The 24,216-nt window shown below is 56.8% G+C and overlaps 2 protein-coding genes across 6 annotated transcripts; one reads left to right on the top strand and one right to left on the bottom strand.

Moving 5' to 3' along the window:
• Positions 1 to 185: 185 nt before the first annotated feature.
• On the bottom strand, positions 186 to 14,979 carry PLD3 (phospholipase D family member 3). Its single transcript, XM_074278424.1, has 13 exons — positions 14,518 to 14,979; positions 7,251 to 7,314; positions 6,475 to 6,545; positions 6,276 to 6,338; positions 5,937 to 6,082; positions 5,568 to 5,748; positions 5,226 to 5,346; positions 5,019 to 5,146; positions 1,741 to 1,941; positions 1,480 to 1,619; positions 1,224 to 1,389; positions 979 to 1,078; positions 186 to 899 (listed from the first exon to the last, which is right to left on the bottom strand). Exons 3-13 carry the CDS (start codon positions 6,499 to 6,501, stop codon positions 712 to 714), a joined length of 1,461 nt encoding a protein of 486 aa, XP_074134525.1. The 5' UTR covers positions 6,502 to 6,545; positions 7,251 to 7,314; positions 14,518 to 14,979; the 3' UTR covers positions 186 to 711.
• CXH19orf47 (chromosome X C19orf47 homolog) lies at positions 14,909 to 24,168 on the top strand. 5 transcript variants are annotated; one of them, XM_074278431.1, is made up of 10 exons: positions 14,909 to 15,065; positions 16,197 to 16,257; positions 19,745 to 19,832; positions 19,935 to 20,049; positions 20,706 to 20,787; positions 21,241 to 21,378; positions 21,733 to 21,885; positions 22,283 to 22,353; positions 22,438 to 22,780; positions 23,725 to 24,168. In XM_074278431.1, the coding sequence occupies exons 2-10, from the start codon at positions 16,239 to 16,241 to the stop codon at positions 23,820 to 23,822; spliced, it is 1,107 nt and encodes a 368-aa protein (XP_074134532.1). In that variant the 5' UTR covers positions 14,909 to 15,065; positions 16,197 to 16,238; the 3' UTR covers positions 23,823 to 24,168. The 5 variants fall into 5 exon arrangements, with proteins under 5 accessions (XP_074134532.1, XP_074134531.1, XP_074134529.1 ...); XM_074278430.1 differs by having other exon boundaries at positions 14,949 to 15,065; positions 22,438 to 22,934; XM_074278428.1 differs by lacking the exon at positions 23,725 to 24,168 and having other exon boundaries at positions 14,949 to 15,065; positions 22,438 to 23,177.
• The last annotated feature ends 48 nt before the right edge of the window (positions 24,169 to 24,216 follow it).

Genomic DNA, 24,216 nt, shown 5'->3' with positions numbered 1-24,216 from the left:
AAACACCCTCTGCCACCGGCAGAGCTGTGCCCACATTAGCACCGGTCTTGTTTGTGCTAACTCCTAGCCGTGACGATCTGGTGAAACCCTCAGGTGGGGCGGCCCGTGCACCCAGACGATACTCAAGGGCAGCCTGATCCCCTGTTTCACACACTGCCCCCCCGAACTCTCAGCAGACACAAGGCTTGCCTCATCGACACTTTATTCTGGCTGCAGATGCAGCTCCAGGGCGGCAGATCAGGGGGCAGGGTGCGGGGCAGTCCCCAGGCAGCCCTTTCCTAGGCCCTATTTCTCCCCTCCCCTCCAGCATGAGATGAGAACTCCAGTGCAGGGAGGGCCCATCTGCCCCTTAATTCCACAGCTTTGAGGAGAGCTGGGAAGTGGGGGAGCCTCCGGCCGGACCCGGCCAGCTTCCGCCACCCCGGCTCTGCCCGGCCCATGCCCTTCACTGGCAGGGACACGTGGTCCAACAGCCTGCCTAGGTTTCTGAGGCAGAGACATAGATGGGAAGGAAACACAAGAGAAAGACACGGGAAAGATGGAGCTCAGAGAAATCCACACACAAGCGGACAAAAGCCTCAAGAGACAGGAAGCCACAAAGACTGACGGACAGACGGCACAGACACTCTTAGAGCCGGGCAAAGACCGTGGAGCAGGGGGGAGAGTGCGTCAACGCGGGGCAGGACGACGACGAGTGCCCGGGCCGGGGACTCACAGCAGGCGGCAGGCGTGCCCGTCGGCCAGGCCCGGGCCATCCAGCTCGTGGCTGTACGGGGAGCCCCAGTCCCGAAGGAAGACAGCTTCGAGCTGCGTGCGGAGGCCCGGAGCCCCGCTCTGATTCACCACCAGGGCCGAGCCCGCGGTCTGCGTGAAGTAGTTGCCCGACCAGTTGGACGTGCCTGGGGGGGTAGGGGAAAGAGGGTCAGGAGGACGCGCACACAGCCTGGACGTCCAGGAGGGAGGGGCGCGGGCACTCACCCACGTAGGCCGCTCGGTCCGTCACCATGTACTTGTTGTGGTTGACACGTGCATAAGGGATCAGGGCCTGGGTCTCGTTGGAGGGCACCACGAAGAGCCGCTAGTGATGGAGAAAGGGCCAGACTCAGCCAGGCTTGGCTGGAAGGGCCGGGGCCCACCCGAGGAGGGGTAGGGAGCACCGAGGGGAGAGGGGCGGACATGGGGTGAGGGCAGCTGGCCGCAGACTTCGGGGACGGTCTCCTTACCACCTGCACGTCGTAGTGGGTATGGTTGTCCTGGAGGGCGGCCAGGGAGAGGAGGAAGGGACGCAAGGCAGGATCCGAGTGGCCCCAGCAGCTCACCAGGAGTCTCACCCGAACCCCCCGCTCGAAGGCCGCTCGCCGGAGGGCGTCATCGATGGCTGGCCAGAACCTGGGGAGGGGGCCCGCAGCTGAGCTCAGGGTCTCCGCAGCCCTGCTCCCTGGCTGCCTTCCCTCCCCCTCACACCCAGGGCACACGCACCTTCGAGGGTGGGAATATTCCATGATGGGAAGGTAGTTCATGACGGCAACGTAGACAAAGTCTCGGGCATCGTTCACCAGGCTAAGCAGGGCCCGCAGGTCCGGGGTGCGGCCCCCGGGGCACAGCGATGGGGGAGCGCTCTGGAGGCCAGGGAGGGAGTCAGCCCTGAGGCGGCCCCTCTCTGCCGGGGCACAGGCAGGAGGGGAACGCCAAGGGTGGGCCGGTGGAGGGGTTGGGGCCGGGGCAGACTGGGCTCCTTACCGAGAGGAAGGCCTGGGAAGGGGTCCCATTGAACTGCAGCTCCATGGGGGTCTCCAGGTTGTAGCGGGTGGTGTAGTTGTCCGGCCAGGAGGAGGGGATGCTGCTGTCCGGCTGGCCCAGATACCAGTAGGCCTCGAACACTTTGGCCAGGTCCTGGGCCAGGCAGCTGCAGTTGTAGACCACTACTCCCAGCTCCTTCACCTGCAGGGGGGATGCAGAGTTTGGAGAGCTCCCTTGGGGAGCGGCTCAGCCCCTGGGGCTGCACAGGCACCAGGCCTCGGGCACGTTGGCAACAAGCGAATGGCCAAGGGCCGAGCTGCTGGCCCTCCTGAGCCTCCATAAAATCGGCCGAGAGCTGGGCTTCCCACTCCAGAGGCTGCTCAGGATCGCTGATCTAGAGATGCAAGGGACCACAGAACTCCATCGTCGTACAGATGGGGAACTGAGGTCCGGGGCGCCAAGTGACCCAGTCACATGACAAGGCTGGGAGTCCCTCTGCCAAAGCAGAGGACGTTCAACAGTGATATCTCTCCCCATCCTGGCCCCCTACTCCAACTTTCACGCTAGCCAGGTGAGCCCCAGAGGTGCAGAGTGCCCGGGAGTGGGTCCAGTTATGGAGGCCGCCACTGCTGCCTCCAAGGGGCCAAGGCTGGGCCTTGGTCTCAGACTGCTGAGGCAGAAGGCCCGGGTTGGATCATCCCCAGCCATTCTGGGTGTACTGGAAGGGAGAACTGGGCCTGGAATTAGGTAGACCTGAATTCAAAATCAGCCTCAGACACACTCTGATTTAGTTGTATGATCCTGGGCAAGTCATTAACCGTGACTTGCCTCAGTTTCCTCATCTGTAAAATGGGGATAACAGCACGTACCTCTGAGGGTCCGTGAAGACCAAACAAGCCAAGAAATGCAGAGTTCTTAGCCCAGTGCTTGGCACGTAGTAGCTGCTATATAAATGGTGGCTGTTTCTATTAGCTATTACATAGCAGTCTGTGGGGTAGTGCAGTGGGGGTGGGGGGAGACAGCGGGCAGGAAAGGCCTTGTGGGAGAGCTGGGAATGTGAGAGCAGGTGGGGGGGGGGAGGGCTCCTCTAGGAAGGGGCTGCCCAGGGCTTCTATTACCAGCCTGGGTGGGACCCATAGCAGAAATGGTGCCAGCACCCACCAGGAGGCCACCCTGGCCACCTCACCATTGCCCCCAACAGTGTTTCCTCTGGGATCCAAAAGTGATGCGCAGCCACTTCTCCCAAGCCCTCCTCCCCCATCCCCTAAGAGGCGGCTGGGGCCTGGGGAGGGGCTCCCCCTGGCAGGAGGCCTTCCTTGGCCACCTCGGGCTTTTGCTCCCAAAGCACCAGGCCTGGTAAATGCATGGATTGCATTCGCCCACCTTATCTCTGCCCTCCTGTAAGGGGGTAAGCTCCTGGGGAGTCCCCATAGCTGCACTCCTTGGACCCTGAGGCCCGCTGCACTAGTTAGCACCCAGCAGTTGTGGCCTGGTTGCATCTGGACTGCTGTCCCTGCTCTATCCCCTAAGCCATGTGGGTACTTTATTGACTGCTCGTCTCTGTTGGATCGATCTCCTCTTCCCAGGCCCCCCCAGGCTTCTTCCCAGGCCTCTCGCCATTCCTCTCCCACGTTCTCTGTGTCAGGGACCTCATCAGCTCCCGTGGATTCACTTATCGCCTTCACGTAGATGATCCAACTTAACAGACCTCAAAGCACCTACTTTGTGCTGGCATCCTGGCCGGCACTGGATGCCGAGACGTTCAGGCCTAATCTTTCTTCCCAGATCCTGGCCCACACGGACTGCCGGACATCTCCTTCGGACGGCCACGGCCACCTCCAACTCAACTTCTCAACAAACTCATATGCCCTCACTGACATGGGGGGGTGGGGGGAGGCAAGGCCTCGTCCTGGGTTCTCATCAGCTCCCACGAGTCATCCCTGGGGAGACGGCCCTCAGAGCCGGCTCTCCGTGAGTTACGTCCCGGCACCACTGACCGTCTCTTCAGCCGGGCGCCTCAAACTCAATGACTCCAAATGGAGCTTCCGGTGCTTCCCCCTACCCCCGCCCCCACTGATGGCACGCGCCCCGCTGGTTACTAAGGCCAGCAACCTGGGGGCCTCCTCAGCTCCTCACACCCACCCCACTGCCGCATCTTGCCATTTCTACCTCACAACGCTTGTCTCCGTCCCCTGCTCTCCACTCCCGGCCGGGGACTTCATCAATCGCCTCTTACCAAACTGTCCGTTAACCGTGCCATCGTTTCTCCCGTTAGAAGGTACGCTCTTCGAGGGCAGGGACTTTTACAGATGTTTCTCTGCTTCCTCAGCACTCAGAGAATGTTTGCCGCTTTCTGAGTGATAACCCCAGCTCTCCTCCAAGCCTCCCTTTTCCTCTCCAGGGCCTTATCCTTCCAGTCCCTCAGGTTCACAACCTCCGAGTCCTTCTTGCCTCCTCCCTATCCCCAAGATCCAATCAGTTGCTAAGTCTTAGTTTGGCCGGATGCCTGGCACACAGGAGGTACTTAATAAATGTTTATTGACTATCAAGTAAAGTCTGGCTAACTCTTCCTCCATCACAAAGTTATCCCTTTCTCCTTGCTCATTTGGCTGCCATCTTGGTTTAAGCCTGCGTCACCTCTCAATGGTCTCCTAAGTGACCTCCTGGCTTCCAGTCTCTTTCCTCCCCAGTGCACTTTGCACACAGTGGCCAAAACACGGTCCCGGAGGCACAGGCCTCACCCTGCTTCTGAGCGCCTCAAAAACTATGAAAGTAACTCCCCAAAGCTCCTCACCCTGGTACTTCAGGCTCTGCACAGGGCTCGTCTCCTTAATCCCCTTCATGAACTCTCTGTTGTAACCCCAAAGGCCCAGGAGCTTCCTTCTCACCCCATGCACTGAGCCCAGCCCTGAGCCCCATAGCTGTAAAGCCCTCCTCTCTTCTTCACCCATGGCCCTGGGAATGCCCATCTTCTTTCAAGGATTCCTTGCCCCCCCCAACCCTCCCCAGCCTTTCTGGACCCCAGCAGTGGCTAGACTTCCTTCTCTCTTCTATCTATAAACCCGTCATATCCCTCCAGAAGACCGTAAGCTCTGGGATACCTCCTAGAGCGTTTCTGAACCGCTGCCTTCCTCATCCTGGCACCGATTAAGATGGCTGCCTTAGGAATAAAGGGAACTAGTAGAGAGGGAGGAGGGGCTGAGGGTGTCATGTCATGTCCCCCCATTCCTCGGGGCCTCCCCATGCTCCTCCTGGCCCCAGGGGACTTAGCCCGGTACCTGGGTCAGGGAGCGCCAGTCCATGTTGGCACTGCCAATGTAGATGTGGGTTTGATCCACCACCCAGAACTTGGTATGCAGGACACCGTGGGTCAGTTTTTGCATGTCCACCATCCGTACCTGGGCCCCTGGGGGGAAGGGAGGAGAGATGCTGGCCCTTTTTCCCTGGCCCGGCCCGGCTCCTTCTCCCCAGGCCCTAACACTCACCACTGTTCAGAAGGCTCTGCAGGTCGGCCTGCGGTTGGGGCCCCCTGGGCTTGCTGACGGCCACGCGCACGGACACACCCCGGGGGGCCAGGCTCTGCAGCTGCCTGAGAACCTCCTCGCCCTGAGACAGGAACGTGCATGATGGGTAGGTGCGCCCTCGCCAGGCCTCAGTTCATCCCCCAAATCAAGAGGCTGGACCCAATGCCACCCCCCCACCCGGCCTCCTCCACCCCTAACATTCCCTGATACGGCCTCCCCTGTCCCTCCTCTCCTCTTCCCCAGCTTTCTGGATCCCGCTCCCCACATCAGCGCCTGCCTTGCAGGCTGGGCCCAGGGGGACACCTGTTGGGCAGAAGGCTCCTGGGTCTGGGTGTCGTTGTTGGTGAGAGTCCAGTAGAAAGAGGCGATGTCAAGGCTATGTCGGGCACCGGCCATCAGCTCTAGCCAGGCTTGGCTGATAGAAGGGTGCACGGGGCCCTTGGGGAAGCTGAGGCCCTCGGGAATGCTCTCCACCAGCACAATCCTGGAGGGAAAAGCGGGAGGATCAGAACGTGCAGCAATAGGCTGGGCCCCTGGGAAGGGATGTGAGGGGGGGGTTTGAGACCCCCCCCCAGGTTTTCCTGGTGAACAGCCCACAGGTACACATGTACACACTCGTGCATGACTGTCTGCCCCCAACTGGCACTCTGGAGTGGGAGAGTGGGCACTCACTGGCAGGGATCGTCACAGACGGCATTGGGGGGTGACTGGGTCCTTTCGGTGGAGGGCCTGAGCCTGGGCCACAGCAGCAGCTGGGTGAGCAGGGCGCCCAGGCCCATCGTCATCAGCGTCATGATCAGCAGGACCCATCGGACTTTCTGGACAAAGTGAGGAAAGAACAGCTCGGTGGGGAGGCCGGGCCGGCCCGACCCCCTGTGCCCACCTCCCGGTGGCGTGTGGGGCCCAAGGGTGAAAGCGGTTCCCTGTGACAGAGGATGGTGTTTCTGGTGTGTGTGCGAGCGGGGAGGGAGAGGCAGAGGGCCGGGGAGGGCTCGGCGGAACCTGTTCTACCTTGTCTCCTGGTTTCCAGGACACAGCAGGTGAGGGAAGCTGCTCCTCAGGGCGTGGCTTCAACTGTGGGGGAACAAACAGACCCCAGAGTGGGTGGGAGTGCCCAGAGGCACCAGGGCCTGCCCCCAGGACCCACCCTCTGCGGCAGCAGGGCTCTGGGAGCCCCCGGCCTCTCCCTCTGGGGCCTCTCAGCCCTCACCTGTTGGTAGACAGTATGCAGCTTCATCTTCCTCAGCGAAGCCCGGCAGGGCCAGGGAGTAGGGTGAAGGGCTGCGAGCAAGACAGAAGGATTTCAGCCCGCCGCCCCCCCCGCAGGGGTCCAGTGGCCATGGGGAGATCACAGGGTCTGCTGGCAGCATGCCCTGCTCTCTTCCCCTCAAAAGGAGGAAACCAGCGGGCCACGAGCGGGCCTTATGCAATGCCTGAGCTCTCTGTCTTTCTCACGCTCGGGGCCCGGGAGGAGCCGAGGCCCTCCGAGGGGCCACCCGCGTGCCCATTGTACAGATGGAGCCGGGAGAAGCAATCACTTCAGAGCCAGATCTGCTGACCTGAGGCCTGGGCACTGAGGGCAGCCCCTGGAGAGCTGCTGGCAGGCCTGCTTCCCTCCTGGCCCCCTCTGCGACTGTCACACACCATTGTTCCCCCAGAGGAACCTCTCGGAAGGGGGGCAGCCCGAGTGACAGCAGCAGCCCCGCTCCCCCACCCTGCAGGATTGGGGGGGAGTCTGGCGGCAGCGCAGGCTGGCTGAGCCCGAGCGCGGGGTGTCCTCCCTCGGAGCCAGACTGCGGGGCTCTGGCGGCCGTAACCTTCCCCTGCGTCACTGACAAATCGGGTGGATGGCAGGACCCCGAGCCTGGCGGGTGGGGAGGAAGGGGCTGGGTGGGGGGCCCAGCCCCTCTGGGCAGGCTGGGTCCAGGGCCCCAGGCAATCCCGGCTCTCCCCAGAGGCCTTCGCGGGGGCTCAGCTGGCGCTTACCTGGAGTCCCAGAGGGCCCCGATGTCTTTCTTCTCCCAGATGGGGAGCCGGGCCAGGCTGGAGGCTGCGAGACAGCAAAGGGGCCGGATCAGGCAGCGGCTGGCCCCACCCCCCAGCAGCAGCCGAGGGCGGGGTCTCCGGCTGGCCCCACCCCCTCAGCCCCACTGCAGCCTGCGGCCCCTCTGCATAGACTGCACGCTCCGGGAGTTCCCGCCCCCAGCCGGCTCTGGGAACAAAGCCGTCTCCCCCCCGCCCCCCCCCAGGCCAGTCAGTCTGGAGATCCCAGAGAAGGGGCCCTCTCCCACCCCCAGGCTGGGTGGGCGGGCGGCGCATGGGTGAATCAGTGCGCGTGCGCCTGGGTGCAAAGCAAAGCTGTTGCTGACAGGCGGCCGCCAGGCAGGGGGACCTCCCGCCCCCACGCCCGCTCCGCAGCCTCTGATCCCCCCTCCCCCCCAGGGTCTGCGGCCCAGGGCCATCCCCTGATAAATCCGGACTCCTGAGGTCCCCTCCTAACTGTGCCTGATTCCTCCCTGCGCAGCCCATTGGGACACAGCCCTTTGCTTCCTGTCACCTCCCCATCAGAGAGCAGGCTGGGTCTCTTTTTGTATCCACAGGGCCTGGCACCCAGTAGGTGCTTAATAAATGCATCCTGACAGGCTGCTAGACTGCCTGTGGGATACTGGGTTCCTAGAGCACCCCGTATTCTTTGAGCCTCAGTTTCCTTCTCGGTCAGACAGGGCCAAAGGCTCTTTCTGTTCAGAATCCTGTGCAATCTCTTTGCCAGCTGGGCGCCCCCTCTTCCTTCTGCCTCCCCCACTTCCCCAGTCCTGGAGCCTTGACCCTGGGGTGTGGCTGCCAGCTGGAGCCCGAGGCTTCCCTGAGCTTCCTCTCCCTGTAATTAAGATGACGCCCCCTGCACCCCCAAGTTCATGGACCCTGAGGGCCAGGGTGGGAGCAGCCTCTGGCTCGGTCTCCCAGCTTCAGGGCTGGGAGGGACCGAACAAGTCACCTCTCCTGGACTGAACAAGGAGGAAACAGAGGTCAGAGAGGTCACAGAGAGGCTCCATCTCCAGGACTGCCACATGCTGCCCCACTCCTGCCGAATGGCCCCGTCTCCCCACTCCCTCTTCCCAGCCTGGCTGTCCCGGGCCCCCTAGAACTCCAGGTATGGCTGAGGGAGAACCGGGCTCAGGAAGCTCAGGCCGGAGGGCCGCCTTTGGGTGCCCACCCCTTTGCCCTGAGGAGTTACAAGGCTCAAAGGGCATCCTCACACTATGGCACCTGGAAGGTTTTATTGCCATGTGCTGTTAATGGAAGGGCCTGGGGGGGGGGGGATCACAACCAGAGTGCAAAGCAAGAATGCAAATCCAGTCACAGACACTCCCTAGTCGTGTGACCCTGGGCAAGTCACCTCACTCTGGTTCTGTCTAGTTTCCTTCTCTGTAAAATCGGCTGGGGAAGAAAATGGCAAACCACTCCAGTATCTCTGCCCAAACAACCTCAGATAAAATCACAGATTCAGACACAACCGACAAAGGTTCAGAACAACCAAGCAACAAGCTGTATTAATGGGAGTAGAGGGGCCCCTGGGTCCTGGGGCTCCATCCTCAGAGCAATAGAATTTCCTCTGTCTCCTCTCCTCTACTAGAATAGGAACCCCGTGAGTCCCAGGATTGGCCCATATTCCTGTTTTCTAGCCTCAGTCTTTGGCATACAGTAAGTGCTTAATAATTGCTTTTCTCTTCTTGTGATGTGGTAGCCACAATTCATTCTTGGGCCACGTGAGCTTCTAGGGAGAAGGAGGCGGCAGGTCCCGGCCTGCTGTGAGACACCCAGGGACGAGTCTGCTCCCTTGGTGCCACATTGTGAGAATCTGGAGTTTGGGCTTGGAGCTGTCAGGAAGTGCTTGGAGGCCTGCCATGGCCTTGCTCTGTCTGGGTTTGGGGGTGGTGGTGATGACAATGGCAACCAAGAGCAAACTGAGGCTTGAGGCCCGGGAGCAGCTTCCCAATGACCAGAGCTGCCCAAGCAGGCCAGCAGCTGCCTCAAGGTAATGAGTTCAGCACCACGGGCGGGCTTCAGGCAGGGCTGGTTCACTGTTTGTTGGGTATGTTTCAGAGGGAAGTCTGAAATTCTATGAATGTGCTATTAATGATGATCATTCTTAGCTCCCAGGAAGAGTGAAATAGTGGGGAGATCTGGGCCCAGAGAGGGACATAACGAGTACAGAGCCTCTGCCCTTGGGTCCAGATCTTGTGCCTTTGGGCCCAGATCCTACCCTCTCGGGTCTAGATCCTGTACCTTCGGGTTCAGATCTTCCACTTTTGGGTTCAGATCCTGCGCCCTCAGAGTCCTTCCTGACTCCCCCCATCTCTTACAAATGTTTAATTCATGGCCCAATCTTGGCAATTCCACTTCCAGGACACACTCTGACCCCCTGACCAATCCACTCACCCTTCCCACCGGCCCTGCCAGAGCCTCCTAGTCACGTGATCCCTGACAAGCCAGGGACACCGGAGTTTCATTCAACTGGCCTGCAAAATGGAGGGAAGCCAGACCTGCTCTACCTGACTTTCCGGGTGGCGGTGCCGCTCCTCCGAGATACAGCACATTGTAAACATGGGCTGTTTGGAGGTGTGGAGGGAGAGATGCTGCTGGAGAGGCAGGAGGCCTGGGCTGAGGCCTCCCTGACTCCAGGCAAATGAGCTCACCTCTACCGCCTCAGTTCCCTCCAGGGTAAAAATGGCCCCTTCCTTACACTTGGCACTGTCTGTGAGTGTGGGAAAATCAGACAGGGTGCAAGGGCCTGGGAGAGGCCACAGTCCTTCTTCATACTCCCCAACTATCTCCTGAATCTGAGATCCGGGGCACCATTCCTCCCCTTTACACGGTGATATCCACAGGCAGCTCCCATTGACCGGTCCAAAACCGAACTCATCATCTGGTTCCCAAAGCTCCCTTCCTTCTGACTTCCTCTTTCTGCCATCCAGAACCCCGCCAGCCTTCCTTGTACCCAGACCACATCCCGGAGGGCCTTCTAATTCATTGCCAGCTCTCAGCAATCCCACTTATGGCCCTCTTGCTGCCAGCCCTAGTCAGTTGGGACCCTTGTGCCTTCTCCTAATGGGCTTCCCTGCCTCCAGCCCATTCACAGCAGCTCAATGAGCTTCCTGCCCTCCCACCCCCTAACCTCCACAAGAGAACCTGCTGTTCTCTGGCAATTTGGGGCTAAAATACAAGTCTAGTTTCTCGAGCCCTTTTCCATCCAGCTGCCATCGAGCTTCCTGGAGCAACTTCCCTTGACTCCTCCTGTTCTTCCTCACCTCTGCCTCATACTCTGTCCAGCTGGCTCCCCCCTTCCTCCCCCTCCCCAAGCTCTGGCCCAGCTCCACCCCAGGCCTGCAAAGCTCTCAGCTAGAGTCCTCCAAGCAGCTGGGTGGCACTATTAATTGACCCCCATTTGCCTCAGTTTCCTCTTCTGTAAAATGAGCTAGAGAAAGAAGTGACAAACTACTTCATTCTCTGCCAGGAAACCCCAATAAGGTCTCGAAGAGTTGAATGAGTCCAGAATGACGGAGTAACAGTAATGGTTTCCACTCCTTTAGAACGGAAGCTCCTGGAAGACAGGGACCGGCTTGTTTTTCTAGGGGAATCCCCAGCTCTAGGCTCGGTGCTAAGCACATAGTAAGTGTTTCGGGAACACTTCATTCAATGGTGTGCTCATCATTTGGATCTCTACCAAGCAGCCCGGTGCCTAGCACATAAACTTGCTGAATGCAACTTAATTGAACGAATCAATAAATGTCTTCACACTTCACGGCTCTCCGTGGGGTTTTCTTGGCAAAGATTCTGGAGTACCCTTCCCCCCCCTTGCCATTTCTTTGTCCAGCTCATTTTACCGATGAGGAAACTGAGGCAGAGAGGAGGAAGTGACTTGCACAGGGTCACACAGCCAGTATGTGAGGCAGGATTTGATTTCAGGGAGCTGAGCCTTCCTGACTCCAGGCTCCGTGCTTGATGCACTATGGCGCCCCCTGGCTGTACCGCTGTATGGCAGTGGTAATAGTAAGCAATTATTAACTCTCCCCAAATGGGAGATTTCTTAGCCATTAAACACAGCTGGGTACTAAGTTGCAAGCGGGGGTCAGGGTGGGCAGACGTGGCTCCCGCGCCCTTAAAGTCCACGCTGTAGGAGAAGCTGCGGCTTCCTCCTGGTGCAGCGGGCCTTAGCAGAGAGCGTTGGCCTGGGAGTCTGAGGGGGAGCCTCCCGGCTCTCCTTTCTACAATGTAGCAGCTCAGGCGCAGCAACATCGTTGCCTCACAGGGTTATTGTTGAAAAAGAAGAGTATCATTATTGATATTCTGTTTCCAGCTACGGACCGTGGCAAGTCCCCCAGCTTCAAAGTTACATCAGGCCTGATTTACTTTACAGAGGAGGAAACTGAGATACCCAGAGGTTCCGTGACATGCAGCTGGGTGGAGAGCCGGGCCTGCTTGCTAGCTGTGTGATCACTAAGCCTCTGCTTACCTCAGTTTCCTCAACTGTGTAATGGGCATAATGATAGCACCCCATTTCCAAGATTGTTGTGAAGATCCAATGAAATATTTGTAAAGCATTTAGCACAGATGTTTGTGTTTGATTTTTTTTTTTTGGGGGGGGACAATCAAGGTGAGTGGTTTGCTCCCGGTCACACAGTTATGAAGTGTCTGGGGCTGGATTTGAACGTGGATCTTCCTGGCTCCAGAGACCAGTGCTCTATCCACCGAGCAACCTTGCTGCCCCATAGTAGGTATTAGATAAATGTTAATTTTCATAAGAAGCAGCAAACTGCTGCGATGTCTTTGCCAAGAAAATACCATGGGCAGCAGTAGATAGATGGTCCAGATTGGCGATCTGAAAGACCAGAGTTCAAATCCTGCCTTTTGACTTGTTAACTGTGGCCTTAGGGGCTCTCTGTCCTTGAGCTTGGCTGGAGCCCTCTCCGGGCTTCCCCAGGACTGAACCTCACCTTCACCCCCTTTTTCAGCTCATTTTGGGAGGAGTCTCCCTCTTCTCCAGAAGGGGCGGACTGTCCTTTTGTATATTTGTATACTCAGCACTGAGAGCACGGTACTTGCTTAATAAATGTTTGTTGGTTTGACTCCACAAAGCACATTCTCCACGACTCCCTCCCCCCGCTTAGTAGGGCTGGTTTCATTCTCCTGTTTACAGATGAGGGAGCTGCAGGGAAGGGACCCGATGGCCTAGAAGTGGTCACAGAGCAAGGACCTGGCTGCCCCGACCGACCGTCCTCAATTTCATGAAATGTCGGAGGTGGAAGGGGCCTCGAAGAATAGTCAGCCCAACCTCTTCCCCTTATTAATGAGAGGTCTGTGGCTTTCAGAGGGGAAGTTCCTCTCCATGGCTACAGCATTAGGGAACTCAAGCTCTTGGAAAGAGGCTGAATCAGAAGGCCGGGACTCCTAGCTCAGAGGTTCTTCCATGACTTTGGGCAAGCCACTCTGTGAGTTCTGAGGGCCCTCTCAGTTCCAAATCCTGAGGCCATGTGACAGTGCAAAGCCTACCAGATTGAGGCCTACCTAGGTCCAAATGCTGATTTTGTGCTCCAACAACTCATTTAGAAAGCAATGAGACCCCTGATAGACAGCTACTAAGTCCTGAGACTCCCAAAGGGGGGAAAAGATGGTCCCTGACCCCAAGAAACTTAGATTTTAGGGAAGGAATTTTTTTTTTTTTTTTTTTTTTTTTTTTTTTACTGAGAATACCAGACAAGGTCGGATGATGGAGCCAAGAAGAGATACAGCTGAAACACTCAAGGAGTGTTAAGGGCAACATCTTGATGAGGAAAATCTGAAACTCTGAAAAATCCTGAAAGGGGAAAACCTCCTTGGACTCTGGCTCAGGGAGGGGACTCCACCCCAAGCACAGACAGTTCCATCTTTGTTATCTGGCTCAGTCCCCAAACCCATAGAATTCAATTCTAATTCTAACCCTGGCTGAAACCCAGCTGGGAGCCAACCTGGGATTCCACCCACAGGCCCCTTTAGCTAAATCTCTCACTATAAAAGAGTGGAGCTGCAGCCCTCTCTTGCAGAGGTTCCTAACATGGCAGCCCAAGATCTCTGCCCACTGGAACCCTGGTTCCAGTGCCTTTTACCTCTACCTTCAACTTTACTAACTAGACTTTATTTCCAAACCCCATAATAAAGCTCTTTTATCAATCTAGGGTTTTGGGTCTGTAAATTCCTTTAAAGGGGACTCTGCGCTGCCACTAGACCTCATTTAACTCCGTATCCTTGCGCCGAATCCCAAGGGGTTGCAGGGGAGCTCTGACTCCCTGTACCCCAACCTACCACTAGTTTCATTTACGATTCTAAACCTCATCAATCGAAGCCTCTTGGCCCCCTTCCCCCCACAGCTAAAAGTTCCTTTTAGAGGAACCCCCACCCCTCCATTATTTCCAATTTCTCCAGAGTCCAGCTTCTTTCCGCGTTGTCTCCCTCATCCGACAGTGAGTCTCTTTGCCTTTTTTGCATCTCCAGCACTTCCCAAAGTGACCGCTAGACAAATGTCCGTCTCTCCCTGCCCCCTCCCCCATTTAATAATCTCCAGTTTATCCTGCGTCTGGCTCCTTTAATCAGTTTATTAAGGGACGGCTCTGTCAGGCTCGGGACTAAGGATACAAAAAGAGACAAGAGGCAGGCTCTGTCCTCAGGGAGCTTCCAATCTAAAGGGGAAACAAGTACCCAAATAGTGATTAGCAGAGGGCGGGCGCTGGACTGAGGAGAGGCTGGGGGGCTCCCTGGAGAAGGGGGGAGGCCAGGGAGGCCGCTATCACATGGACTGTTCCCAGACTTCCTCCGAGAGCACAGGCTCCTGGAGGGAGGGGCTGGCTGTCTGCCCTCTTTTTGTACCCTAAGCCAGAGCTTGGCATACAGTAGGCGCTGAATAAATGCAGATTCCTCCCCCACCCTTTTAGTTCTTCCCCATTTCCCCAGCGGACACTTGTTTGCACGCCGTCGGTCACACTGGACGGAAGCTGCAGGGGGCAGGAACTGTCTCTGGTCTCCGTAGCCCCGGGCGTGGGCCAGTGCGGGACACACAGCAGGCGCTTACAAGATGTGCGCTAGGGAGAACGGGGTTCCGCGCCCCGGCTGCACTGGGGGGTCCCCCGGCGGGCGGAGCCCCCGGTTCTCCGCGAGCGTGTGCGCCGCGGGGGTTTGGGGGCCCTTTCCGGCTCCGTCACTCCCCGAGCCTCAGACTTACCGGGGTCGGAGTTGGGGGTGGAGGAGGGGGGAGACACAGACTGAGGCAGCCGACCTCCGGGAGCCGGCCCCGGCAGGAGAGCACGCCCCAGCCGGCCTACGGGGAGGCGGAGAGATCAGCTCGGGACGCGAAGGCCACGCATGCGCGCTAGTTTTCTGCCGCAAACTCCGCTACGGAAAACTTCGGCGGGGCGCGTGCGCGCAGCCTCAACTGCCAGAGAGTGGTCGCGGCGGAGCAGCGTTGGGCGGGGCCTCCCCCTCATCCGGGTGCTTCAGGCTCGGGGTGGGAGGTGGGGGCGGGGCGGCATGCGGAGCCTGTGGATTGGCCGGAGCTTAGGCGTCGGGTCATGTGTCCTGAGGGCGTGTGGAGGCTGAGGGAGGCAGCCGGCTCTATGGTCGCGGCCGCGGCTAGAGCGGCTCCCACACCCCTGCCGGGGAGGGTTTTTTCCGGCGCGCGCCGAGCGGCGTTTCCGGTCCAGGCAGGACTGAGGCGGGTAGGGGGGGTCCGTTGGCTCCGGGCGGAGGGCGGGAGCCCGAGACCCGTGACAGGTGAGGGGGGGAGCGGGCCTCAGCCCGACGAAGTCGGGCAGGCGGGCGGGCGGGCGCCGGAAGTCGCCGCGTGACTCCCGGGATCGTGCCCCGGCCCCTCTGGGCCTCAGTTTCCCAGCTGTCTGCAGTGGCAGGAGGCGGATTCCCCAGCCCCGGGAGTACTCGCTGAGCCTCTCGATGTTTCGGGGCCTGAGATTAGGACCAAAGTGGGGCGGTTTCTGTCCTCGAGCAGCTTCCAATCTAGCGGGAGGCGGGGTCGGGGGGAGGGCTGGCGTCACCTCCCGCCCCTCCCCCAGCCTCTTGGGATCCCTGCCCCCTCTTGCGGGCCCGGCCCGGGGGACTCCCACCCCAACTTCCCAGTCCTGGTTTAAATGTAGAAAACATGCTCGGGATTGCGGAGGGGAGCCTCGTAGACACGGCCGGCCGCTGCGCCCCCTCCCGGAGGGCCCGGGCCGCTGCTAAAGCGGCCGGCAGCAGATGGGGGCGAGCTCTTGGCGGTTCTCACCGTGCGCCTCGTACTTGCATCTGTCTTAATTCCAGGAGCTGGCAGTCATGCAGCTCTTTAAGGTTTGCAGAAAGCATGAGGTAATGAACTCCTCCGCCCGGAGAGGTGGGTGCTGTCATCCTCGTTTTACAGACCAGGAAACTGAGGCAGCCGAAAGCAGGCGCCTTCCCCGGGAGCCCAGCGGCCCCCTGGCTTATTTCACTTGGTAGCTGTAAGGCCCTTTGTGGGTAGATACAGTGTTACTCTGTATTTTCCCCAGTCCCTAGCAAGTCTTGCTCACGGTAGGGGCTTAGTGTCTATTACATTCGTTGGGAAAGGCCTAGAAGGTAGAGGAAGGACGGTGGGATGGCTTAGTGGGGTGGAGGAGGGGCTGGCAGGGTGAGAAGGGGATTGTGGGTGGTCTTCAGGGGTCCTTGAGAGAAACTTCCCCTCCAGAGCAGCTGGCCTTTCCTGAGGGTGCCGGAGAGCCAGAGTGGGAGGGGAGGGCCCTGGGCTGGGCGGGGGGATTGGCAGGACTTCCTGACAGCTGCTCCCCAGCTATTCCTGGCCTCTGAAGCTTGGCCCAGGAATGTGGCCCTGCCGAGGCCCCAGCCAGCCTACTCACTGAGCCTCGTTTCCCCTCCTAGGCTGCTTTGGGGAGCACCGGCTCGCTCGTGCTCGGGGAGAAGATGGTGTCAGTGACTATGGGTGAGTCCGTAGGGTCCGCCCTGGACCCTTGCCACTTGGTGAGGGGCAGTGGGGGTTGGGAAAGCTGTCAGGGTCAGCTGCTGCCTGGTGTCAGCCGGGAGGAATGTGCCTAGGGCCTTTGTCTCAACTGCAGCTTCGGTGAGAATATCCCTCTGTCCCCTTTGAGATTCAGAGACCTAAGGGGTCCCCGGCTCAAACATTGGGCCTCTTACCGGGTAGATTGGGAAAGTTCCAATGTTGTGGAGTGCTTGTCTCCCGCCTGGCTGTTCTTCTCCTGAAAGTTCTCCCGAAGGAGTCTCTGCTTTCTTAGGACTAGCAAGTTCTGTTGAGATTATGAGAAGAGACTGGAGCTCCCTTTCTGGCTTTCTCACTCCAGGCTTCATGTTGTCCTAGAGCTCCCGGGGCTGCTGGGGGAAGTGACTGGATCTCAGTGTGAGAAAGCACCCTCCCGCCTCCCCGGGGTTCTGAAGCTGGAGTGGGCTCCTAGGATCTCCAGCCCCTGGACGCTGGTCTGAGGCTTTGGTTAGGGGCGCTGCCTGCTAAATCATTGCCATTCCAGCTGAGCTTCTCCCCCTTCAAGGACTACTTATAAGTGCTTAGGCCAAAACCAGCGTTCCTGCCCTCAAGGAGCTCATGTTCAAATGGGGGAAAGAGAACTTGTAAATAATGATGTTAAGTACAGGATCCATACAGAGGTGATGGAAAGTGACAGTCCAGAGGAGGGCCTGCAAAAGAAGCTGGGAGGGGGGTGTGTGTGTGTTAATGAACACGTATGAAGCACTGTATTCAAAGCATCAAGGTAGGCAGTAAGATTAGTGACCAAATAAAGTGGGCTTGGTCCCCATATATTCCTAGAACTTTAAATATGAAGTCAATACGAGGTACTTTGGGGAGGGGAAGGAAGATTAGCAAAGGCTTGGTGCTTGAGCCAAGGTTTGGAGGAAGTGAGGGGTCTTGGGTAGAGGTGGTGAGCAGGAGCATCTGCTCCTGGCCTGGGAGATAGAGGCTTATACGCCAAACAGGGAGGCAGGGAGGGGTGGTGGGGAGTTGGAAAGGCCATTTACAGACCAGTTGGTGAAAGGATTAGAAAAGTCACAAGAAGTTCTATTTGGTTCTAGAGGCTACAGGGAGACACTGGTGTTTGTCGATGGGGGAGTGATGTGGTCCAGGCTTTAGGAAAATCCCTAGCAATTGTTTTGTTTTGTTTATTTTTCTGAGGCTGGGGTTAAGTGACTTGCCCAGGGTCACACAGCTAGGAAGTGTCAAGTGTCTGAGACCAGATTTGAACTCGGGTCCTCCTGAATTCAAGGCCGGTGCTCTATCCACTGCGCCCCCTAGCTGCCCCAATCACTAGCAATTGTGTGAACACTTTGGAGAAGGGCAAAGACACTTAGGAAGCTCCATGTAGGTTATTGGGGAGCAGGCATGTGGATACAAGTGTGTCTGCCCCCACCATTGCACAAAACGGAGGGATGTAGGGGCATGTTTAGCGGGCTTCCTGGTGCTTCTGTCTCTAAGATAAGGCCTTATTTAAAGGCTTGTGCCCAGAAGCAAAGAGATATCATTGGCTGAAAGGAGTTTGCTGGGACCCAGCTCCTCTTGAGATTGGTTCCACTAGTGGGTCTCCATCATCATTCTTCCTAAACAAAGCACTCAAACCTCCAAAGCTTTATGGGACACTCCTCTAACCTGTTGGACAGTCTAATGCAGTGGTCCTTAAACTTTTTAAATAGGGGGCCAGTTCACTGTCCCTCAGACTGTGGGAGGGCCGGACTATAGTAAAAACAAAAACTCACACTCTGTCTCCGTCCATTTGCCATAACCCGCAGCATCTGGCCGGTAGTTTGAGGACTCCTGGTCTAATGGGATAGGTTAACATCTGTAACAAATTAATTAACATAGAAAAAGCAACTTCTTATTGGGAATAATTGGGGAAGGAAATAAGCATCTATAAGGCAACTATTATGTGCCAGGTACTAGGCTAAATGCTTTTAAAATTTTTATTTTTATTTTTTTACAAATAACATTTCACTTGATCTCTTGACACTGTTGGGTGGGAGGTGCTACTATTATTCCTATTTTACAGATGAGGAAACTGAGACAGACAAAGATTCAGTGACTTGCCCAGGCTCACACAGCTAGTTAATTTGAACTCGGGTCTTCCTGACTTGAGGCCCAATGCCCAATCCACTGTGCTACCAGCTGCCTCCATGCTATTAATTCTTGCTAACTAAAAGACTTAACTGTTAACGATTGTGTGTCATGCGTGTAGGTGTGCTTCAATAATTCTATAGAGACTTCTGGGTGCTTTTCAGAATCTTATTTTATCTTGAACTTGATTAAAATGAGCATTTATACACATACATGTGTATATATGTATCTATCACAGAGCAGAAAAAGAGGATTGTACATGAAACTGTGACTCTATTATGTACAGCTTGCTTTTCTTTTAAAATATGTAATAAATTCAACCTGTAACTTTGAAAGCTGTCCTGCTTGTCTGTGATTCTTTCTTGGCTCTTTTCCTTCTGTTCTCTTTTGTGCATTAAAAAAAAAGAATCCTTCTCTGATTTTTTCTTTCTTTTTCCTGCTACCCTATTGCTAACTTCACTCCCTTCTTTCCACCCACCCCCTCAAAACTGGAAAAAAACCAAACAAACAAATCCCAAACTCTTAGAACAGTCATGCTGAGATGGTAACAGGCCTCCACGTTAATCTTCATGATGGAGCTGGTTGTTGCAACTGATCACAGTTCTTAAGTCTTTCACGTTAATTTTATGTTATTGCTACAGTATCCTGGTTCTGCTCTCTTAGCTTTGCATCAGCTCATATAAATCTTCATTAGTTTCTCGTCCATCATTTTTTAGGATGAAATAAAATCCCTTTGCATTTCTGCACCATTGTTTGTTTACTCTTCCTTGGCGGATTTGCTATAACCATGTCTTCCCCAGATCCTCCTCAGAGGGCCAGCAGGATAGTGAAGGACCTCAAGAGACCTGTTTAAAGGAGCAGGGGAGGAACATGACAGTCTACTAAGGATACAAAAGAGCATCAGGGGAAAAAGAATAAGCTTTGTTTTGCTGGGCTCTTGGGCAACGGACAAGTTCCGAAGGGGCATTTAAGATTAAAGTAAAGAAAAACCTAGTAATGCCCAGATCTGTCCTGAAGTGAAGATGGTTGTGTCTGGAGGGAGTGGGCTCTGCTCCCCAAAGGGCTTCTCCATTGAAAGGGCCAAGTTCCACATTAGAAGAGATGAGGTCGGAGGTGTTGGCCAACTTGGTTATTCTGTGACACTATCAGGGACAAAGGGAAGGCTTTAGGAAGGAATCCTTGAGCTGTGAGCATTTAGCTGGGCTCATCTAGGATGGAGACACTTCCGTATGTAAAAGATGGGGTTTTTTTGTGGAGGAGGAGGCTGGTGGGCTCAGGAGCCGGGCGCCCAAGACGGTGTGATGAGTTCTCTGACTTCCTCCCGGTGTTTCTGCAGCTACGTCAGAATGGATCCAGTTCTTCAAGGAAGCCGGGATCCCGCCAGGACCTGCTGTCAACTATGCGGTGATGTTTGTCGATAACAGGTGAGGGGCAGTGGGCTCCAGAGCAGGAGCCCGGTTGGGGGGAGGGTAGCTTGGTGCCCAGCCTGCGTTATTCTGTGCACTCACTGCCCCGTGCCCCCACAGGATCCAGAAGAACATGCTGCTAGATCTGAACAAGGAGATCATGAATGAGCTCGGCGTGACTGTGGTGGGTGACATCATTGCCATCCTCAAGCACGCCAAGGTGGTGTACCGCCAGGTGGGTTTGCCTGTCCCTGCCTGAGGCTCAGCGTGTCTTGGGGGCACAAGGTTGCTTGCCTCCACTTCCTCCTCTCCCCTGAGGAACCAGAGGGAGAAGTTGGCATTTGCATTTTTTAACCCATTGTATTGGGAAGCGTTCTTAGACTTTTTGCTAAGGAGACAAGCAGACCCCATGAAGCTCTACTGAGACCCAGCCTTTTACCCAGATCTCACAGTGACTAACGTCAAGTGAAAACGGATCAGGAGCAAAGCCTTCGTCCCCTCCCCCTTTCTTTCCCTGCCCCAGCAAAACTGTCTGGGATAGAGAGACGTTCAAGATGACATCACCATCGATATTGGGAAGCATCTGACAGGTGCCCTTCATTTGGGCTTCTCAGGATCCCACAAGATCCGATGTCTGTGTTTCCTGAGGCGAGCAGGCTCCAGAGGCCTTCATAGATGGTCACATGGGCTCAGGAAGCAGCTGAGGTCGCGTCGGACCGAAGCCTTTCTGAGGGTCGGGGTGGGGGGGTGGCGTTCTGGGCCCCACACAACCAGACCCTGGCGCTTCTGTCACTGTCAACGGTCACCTCCCTTTCATCATTTAGAGAGAGCCGGTGTTCGGCCCAGAGCCTCTTGTCTTGGAGTTGTTCTCACCCATTCTGTCTCTTCCAGGACGTGTGCAAGGCAGCCGCCGAGTCGTTGGCTTCGAGCCCCAGCCACCTGCAGGCGGAGCTCAGGCGCAGCGCCACTAGTGGTGAGTGTGTCCGTCAGAGCTCCTTGCTCAGCCCTTCCCGGCACTCAGGGTGGATCTCACCTGGTGCCCTCTGGCACACCGCCCCAGGAGCCAATACTAGGGGGTGCCAAGTTCTGCCAGCCTCAGTCTCTTCACCTGTAAAAGGGCAGTGATAATCCCTCCACCACACCCTCCAGGGGTGTTGGGAGGGTCAGGATGTAACACACAGAAAGCCTCCTCCATCTCGAGGAGGATGATGGAAGTGCCAGCCCCGTTTCACTGTTTTCAGGGGCCAGGCCTCAACTCCCATTTCTCCTTTGAGGCCATGTCTTTAGGACTTTGAGGGGGTTGAGTCTGGGTCACTTCCGCTGACCGATTAGAGCCCAGTAGTGGTCAGTCTCCCACTCCATTCCCCAGGTTTGGATGGTCCTAGCCTTGCTCTTGAATCTCATTTCCCCACTGTCACTTCTCCAGCTGCCTCTCGGATGATTGCTAACAGCCTGAGTCGGGACTCTCCACCCAGCACCCCTGCCAGGCGTCCCGATGCCAGTACCTCCAAGATCTCTGTCACTGTCTCCAACAAGATGGCTGCCAAGCATGCCAAAGCTGTTGGTAAGGGGAACACAGTGGTGGAGCACCTGTGAGGATGGAGGATGGCAGATGGCAGAACATGATCTGAGTGTCTTGGGGGCAGGGAGGGCTTCTGTCTCTTTTGGGACCCTCTTGTTGATTGATCTTTCTGGGACAGCTTTGGGGATGGTTCTTAAGAAATTCCTTAAAAAAATAAATAAATAAATTGTGAGCCTTTGGGTCCTATGAGTTAAATGAGATAAAACATGAGAAGGGGACAGTTTCTGATTGTGTTTACCCTGTTTGGAGTGAGAGAGCCTTTCCTTCCCCCATTCTAGAAAGTTTTTGGGGGTCCTTTTCCCAGCTGTCCATGACCTCACATGTGGCCTCTCCTAGCTCTAGGCCAGCTTGAAGAGGAGAATGTGGCTGTGCCTGTGAAGCGGAGACGCCGAGTGACCGCTGAGATGGAAGGGAAATACATCATCACCATGCCCAAGGGGACCACTCCTCGGACACGGAAGATCCTGGAGCAGCAGCAGGCGGCCAAAGGTGAGGGCAGAGGCCACCTCGGGTCTCCAGAGTGAGCCTTCGTGAAAGGCTTGGAAGGAGCATCTGGTGGTCGGGAGCTTTGGCCCCAGGGGGGCCTCTTAGCCACAACCTGGGCTTTAAGTTTGTTGAGGTTGTGAGGATCATGTTTGGTTTGGGTTCTCGCTGACGCGTCCCCACAACTTGGATCTCTAGCATCTCCTAAATCCCATCTCTTCCCTTTGTTTCATGTGCCTGCATCCCATCCCTGCTCTTTGAGCCCTCCTGAGGATTGCCCAGGTGTTTCTCAGGGAAGAGACTCCTTACTTGGTGCCTCCCACAGTGCACAGCATAGGGTTGTGCCCAGCGGGAGCATTCAGCATGAGTGGTTTGACTGACTGACTCACTCACTCCCTGTCAGGTGTCCAGAGGACGTCTGTATTTGACCGGCTCGGAGCCGAGACTAAGGCTGACACGACAACTGGAAACAAGGTAAGATAAAGGGAAGGGAAATGCTCCCCTTGACGGCCTGGCTTCTCCTTTTCCTAACTGATGATCCCCTTCGTTCGGCTGTAGCCCACAGGGGTCTTCAGCCGATTGGGCGATGCCCTGGAGACAGATGAGGAGCGGGCAGGAGACAGTGACGATGACAGCTCCGTCCTCCAGTATGCTGGGGTCCTGAAGAGGATGGGCAAGTCCTTTTCCAAGGAGAGCACCCCGCTGGGGGGGACCGTCAAGGCCAAAGCCACCAGCTCAGAGCCCAAGCCGGTCCCTGCTACCCTTCGGCGCTTAGGGGGCAGCCAGGGCCCCTCTGTTGAGAGAAAGCCAGAGCCGTTGCCCAAAGTCAGCGTCATCCAGAGACTTGGCAAAGCCACTCTTCCACCCGAAGCTCAGGACAGCCAGGTCACCAGCACAAAGAGTAAGTCCCCAGCCGAGTTCAAGGTTACCATAAAGAGGACCTTGGCAGGCCCGAGGGTGAGCAGCTCAAGCGAGGGCCATAGTGCACAGATGGACAACACGGGCACTATTAGCGTGTTTAAAAGACTGGGGCGGAAGACCGACTAACCTTGCTGGTAGGGCTCGGAGAGCCGAGCTGGAGCCTCTCTGTACTGTCTGCCTTACCTCACACCCCCGCCTGGTCCACCTGGCCCGGCCCCTGCCTCGGCCCACGCTGTCCTTCCTGCGGGGCTCCCAGTTGTGCGTGTCTGCCTTAGACACTCCTTTTAGCTCCCCCTGTCCAAATTGTACCAAGTCCTCTCACGAGAACTTGTAATCTGGCCAGTGAAGTGTGGTGAAGGTGGGCAACATCAAAGAAAGGTTGTGGGTCCGCCCAGGAATCTGGCAGCACGCAGAGCTGCTTCTGCCATGGGGCACGTGTGTGGGGTCGTGGGAGGCAAGGAGTGGAATTGAGAGCCCGTGGGGGGACCTGCGGATAAAGGCCCTGAGAAGTGGAGGGCTTTCTCTGCAGGACGCTTGGCTGCCCCCTTCTCCGATCATCCCTGACATCCTTCCCCTTTTCCGCTGCCCTCAAGGTTCCTCCCTTCCAGGGAAGGGGACACTCCTCCCCACTGGTTTTTACCTGGTCCCCAGCCCTTTCCCCTTGTTTCCAACACAGCACCCAAAGGGACCCTGTTCTGAGACCAGCTCTAGGGTTCCTGACAGCGTCCCCTCAACTCAGGCTCTCCCACCCTTGCCCAGCTTCCCTGCCCCCCACCCCTAGCCATTCAGAGGGGCCCAGGGGGAGGGCCTCTCATTCAGAGCTCAGTCCCTTCCTCCCCCTCTGCTGCTTGCTCTAGGTTATTGTCTTTAGCTTTTCTCCTTCACACTTTTCCTTTCTCTTCTGTTTTCTGCCCTGGTGGGAAGGCCAGACCGCCCGCTGTCCTCTGCCCGAAGCGCGTCTATCCTCGCCCTCCCCGCGCCCTCCCCGCCGGCCGTGGCGCCGAGCTGTTAGGAACTCTTAGGAGGCCACGGTGCTGCCCGGGAGGGCTCTCCACCTTGGTGCCCGCTGGCCAGAGGAGCTTCACCCGGGCCTACTGCCTGCCGAGAGATGCCATAAGAGGCCACACGGGGAAAGGAGACGCGGTTTCCTATGTCTTTGCTCACGTGGGCAAGGAGAGGTGTTCTTCCCTCCGTTTTTAGACCGAGAGTGAAATGCCTGGGGTGAGGAGGGGGGAAGGGGGGCATGTCACCATCCCCCATCTTCTGGATGCTTTGTGCACTTGTTTCAGGAACGGAGGGGGAGCTCTCGATGTGACCCCAGGATAATAAAGCTGGGGTCGCCTCTGACTTAGAAGCCCTTGAAACCAAGCACCAATGTCCCTTTCTCTTTCTTTGCCCTCTCCCCTTGGGATGGGC

This window comes from Sminthopsis crassicaudata, chromosome X (genome assembly GCF_048593235.1).
Source record: "Sminthopsis crassicaudata isolate SCR6 chromosome X, ASM4859323v1, whole genome shotgun sequence".
NCBI classification, from domain to species: Eukaryota; Metazoa; Chordata; class Mammalia; order Dasyuromorphia; family Dasyuridae; genus Sminthopsis; species Sminthopsis crassicaudata.
The sequence above is the reverse complement of the archived record's forward strand: the minus strand, read 5'-3'. Positions and strand labels throughout refer to the sequence as shown.

Excerpts from the sequence above, each read along its gene's own strand:
- CXH19orf47 (XM_074278427.1), top strand. The coding sequence starts at position 15,618 with ATGCAGCTCTTTAAGGTTTGCAGAAAGCATGAG. Across the intron at positions 20,050-20,705 it reads CCAAGGTGGTGTACCGCCAG|GACGTGTGCAAGGCAGCCGC; the intron begins GTGGGTTTGCCT and ends TGTCTCTTCCAG. Across the intron at positions 20,788-21,240 it reads CAGGCGCAGCGCCACTAGTG|CTGCCTCTCGGATGATTGCT; the intron begins GTGAGTGTGTCC and ends TCACTTCTCCAG.
- PLD3 (XM_074278424.1), bottom strand. The coding sequence starts at position 6,501 with ATGAAGCTGCATACTGTCTACCAACAG. Across the intron at positions 1,942-5,018 it reads ACTGGCGCTCCCTGACCCAG|GTGAAGGAGCTGGGAGTAGT; the intron begins GTACCGGGCTAA and ends TCCCCCCTGCAG. Across the intron at positions 900-978 it reads GGACCGAGCGGCCTACGTGG|GCACGTCCAACTGGTCGGGC; the intron begins GTGAGTGCCCGC and ends CTACCCCCCCAG.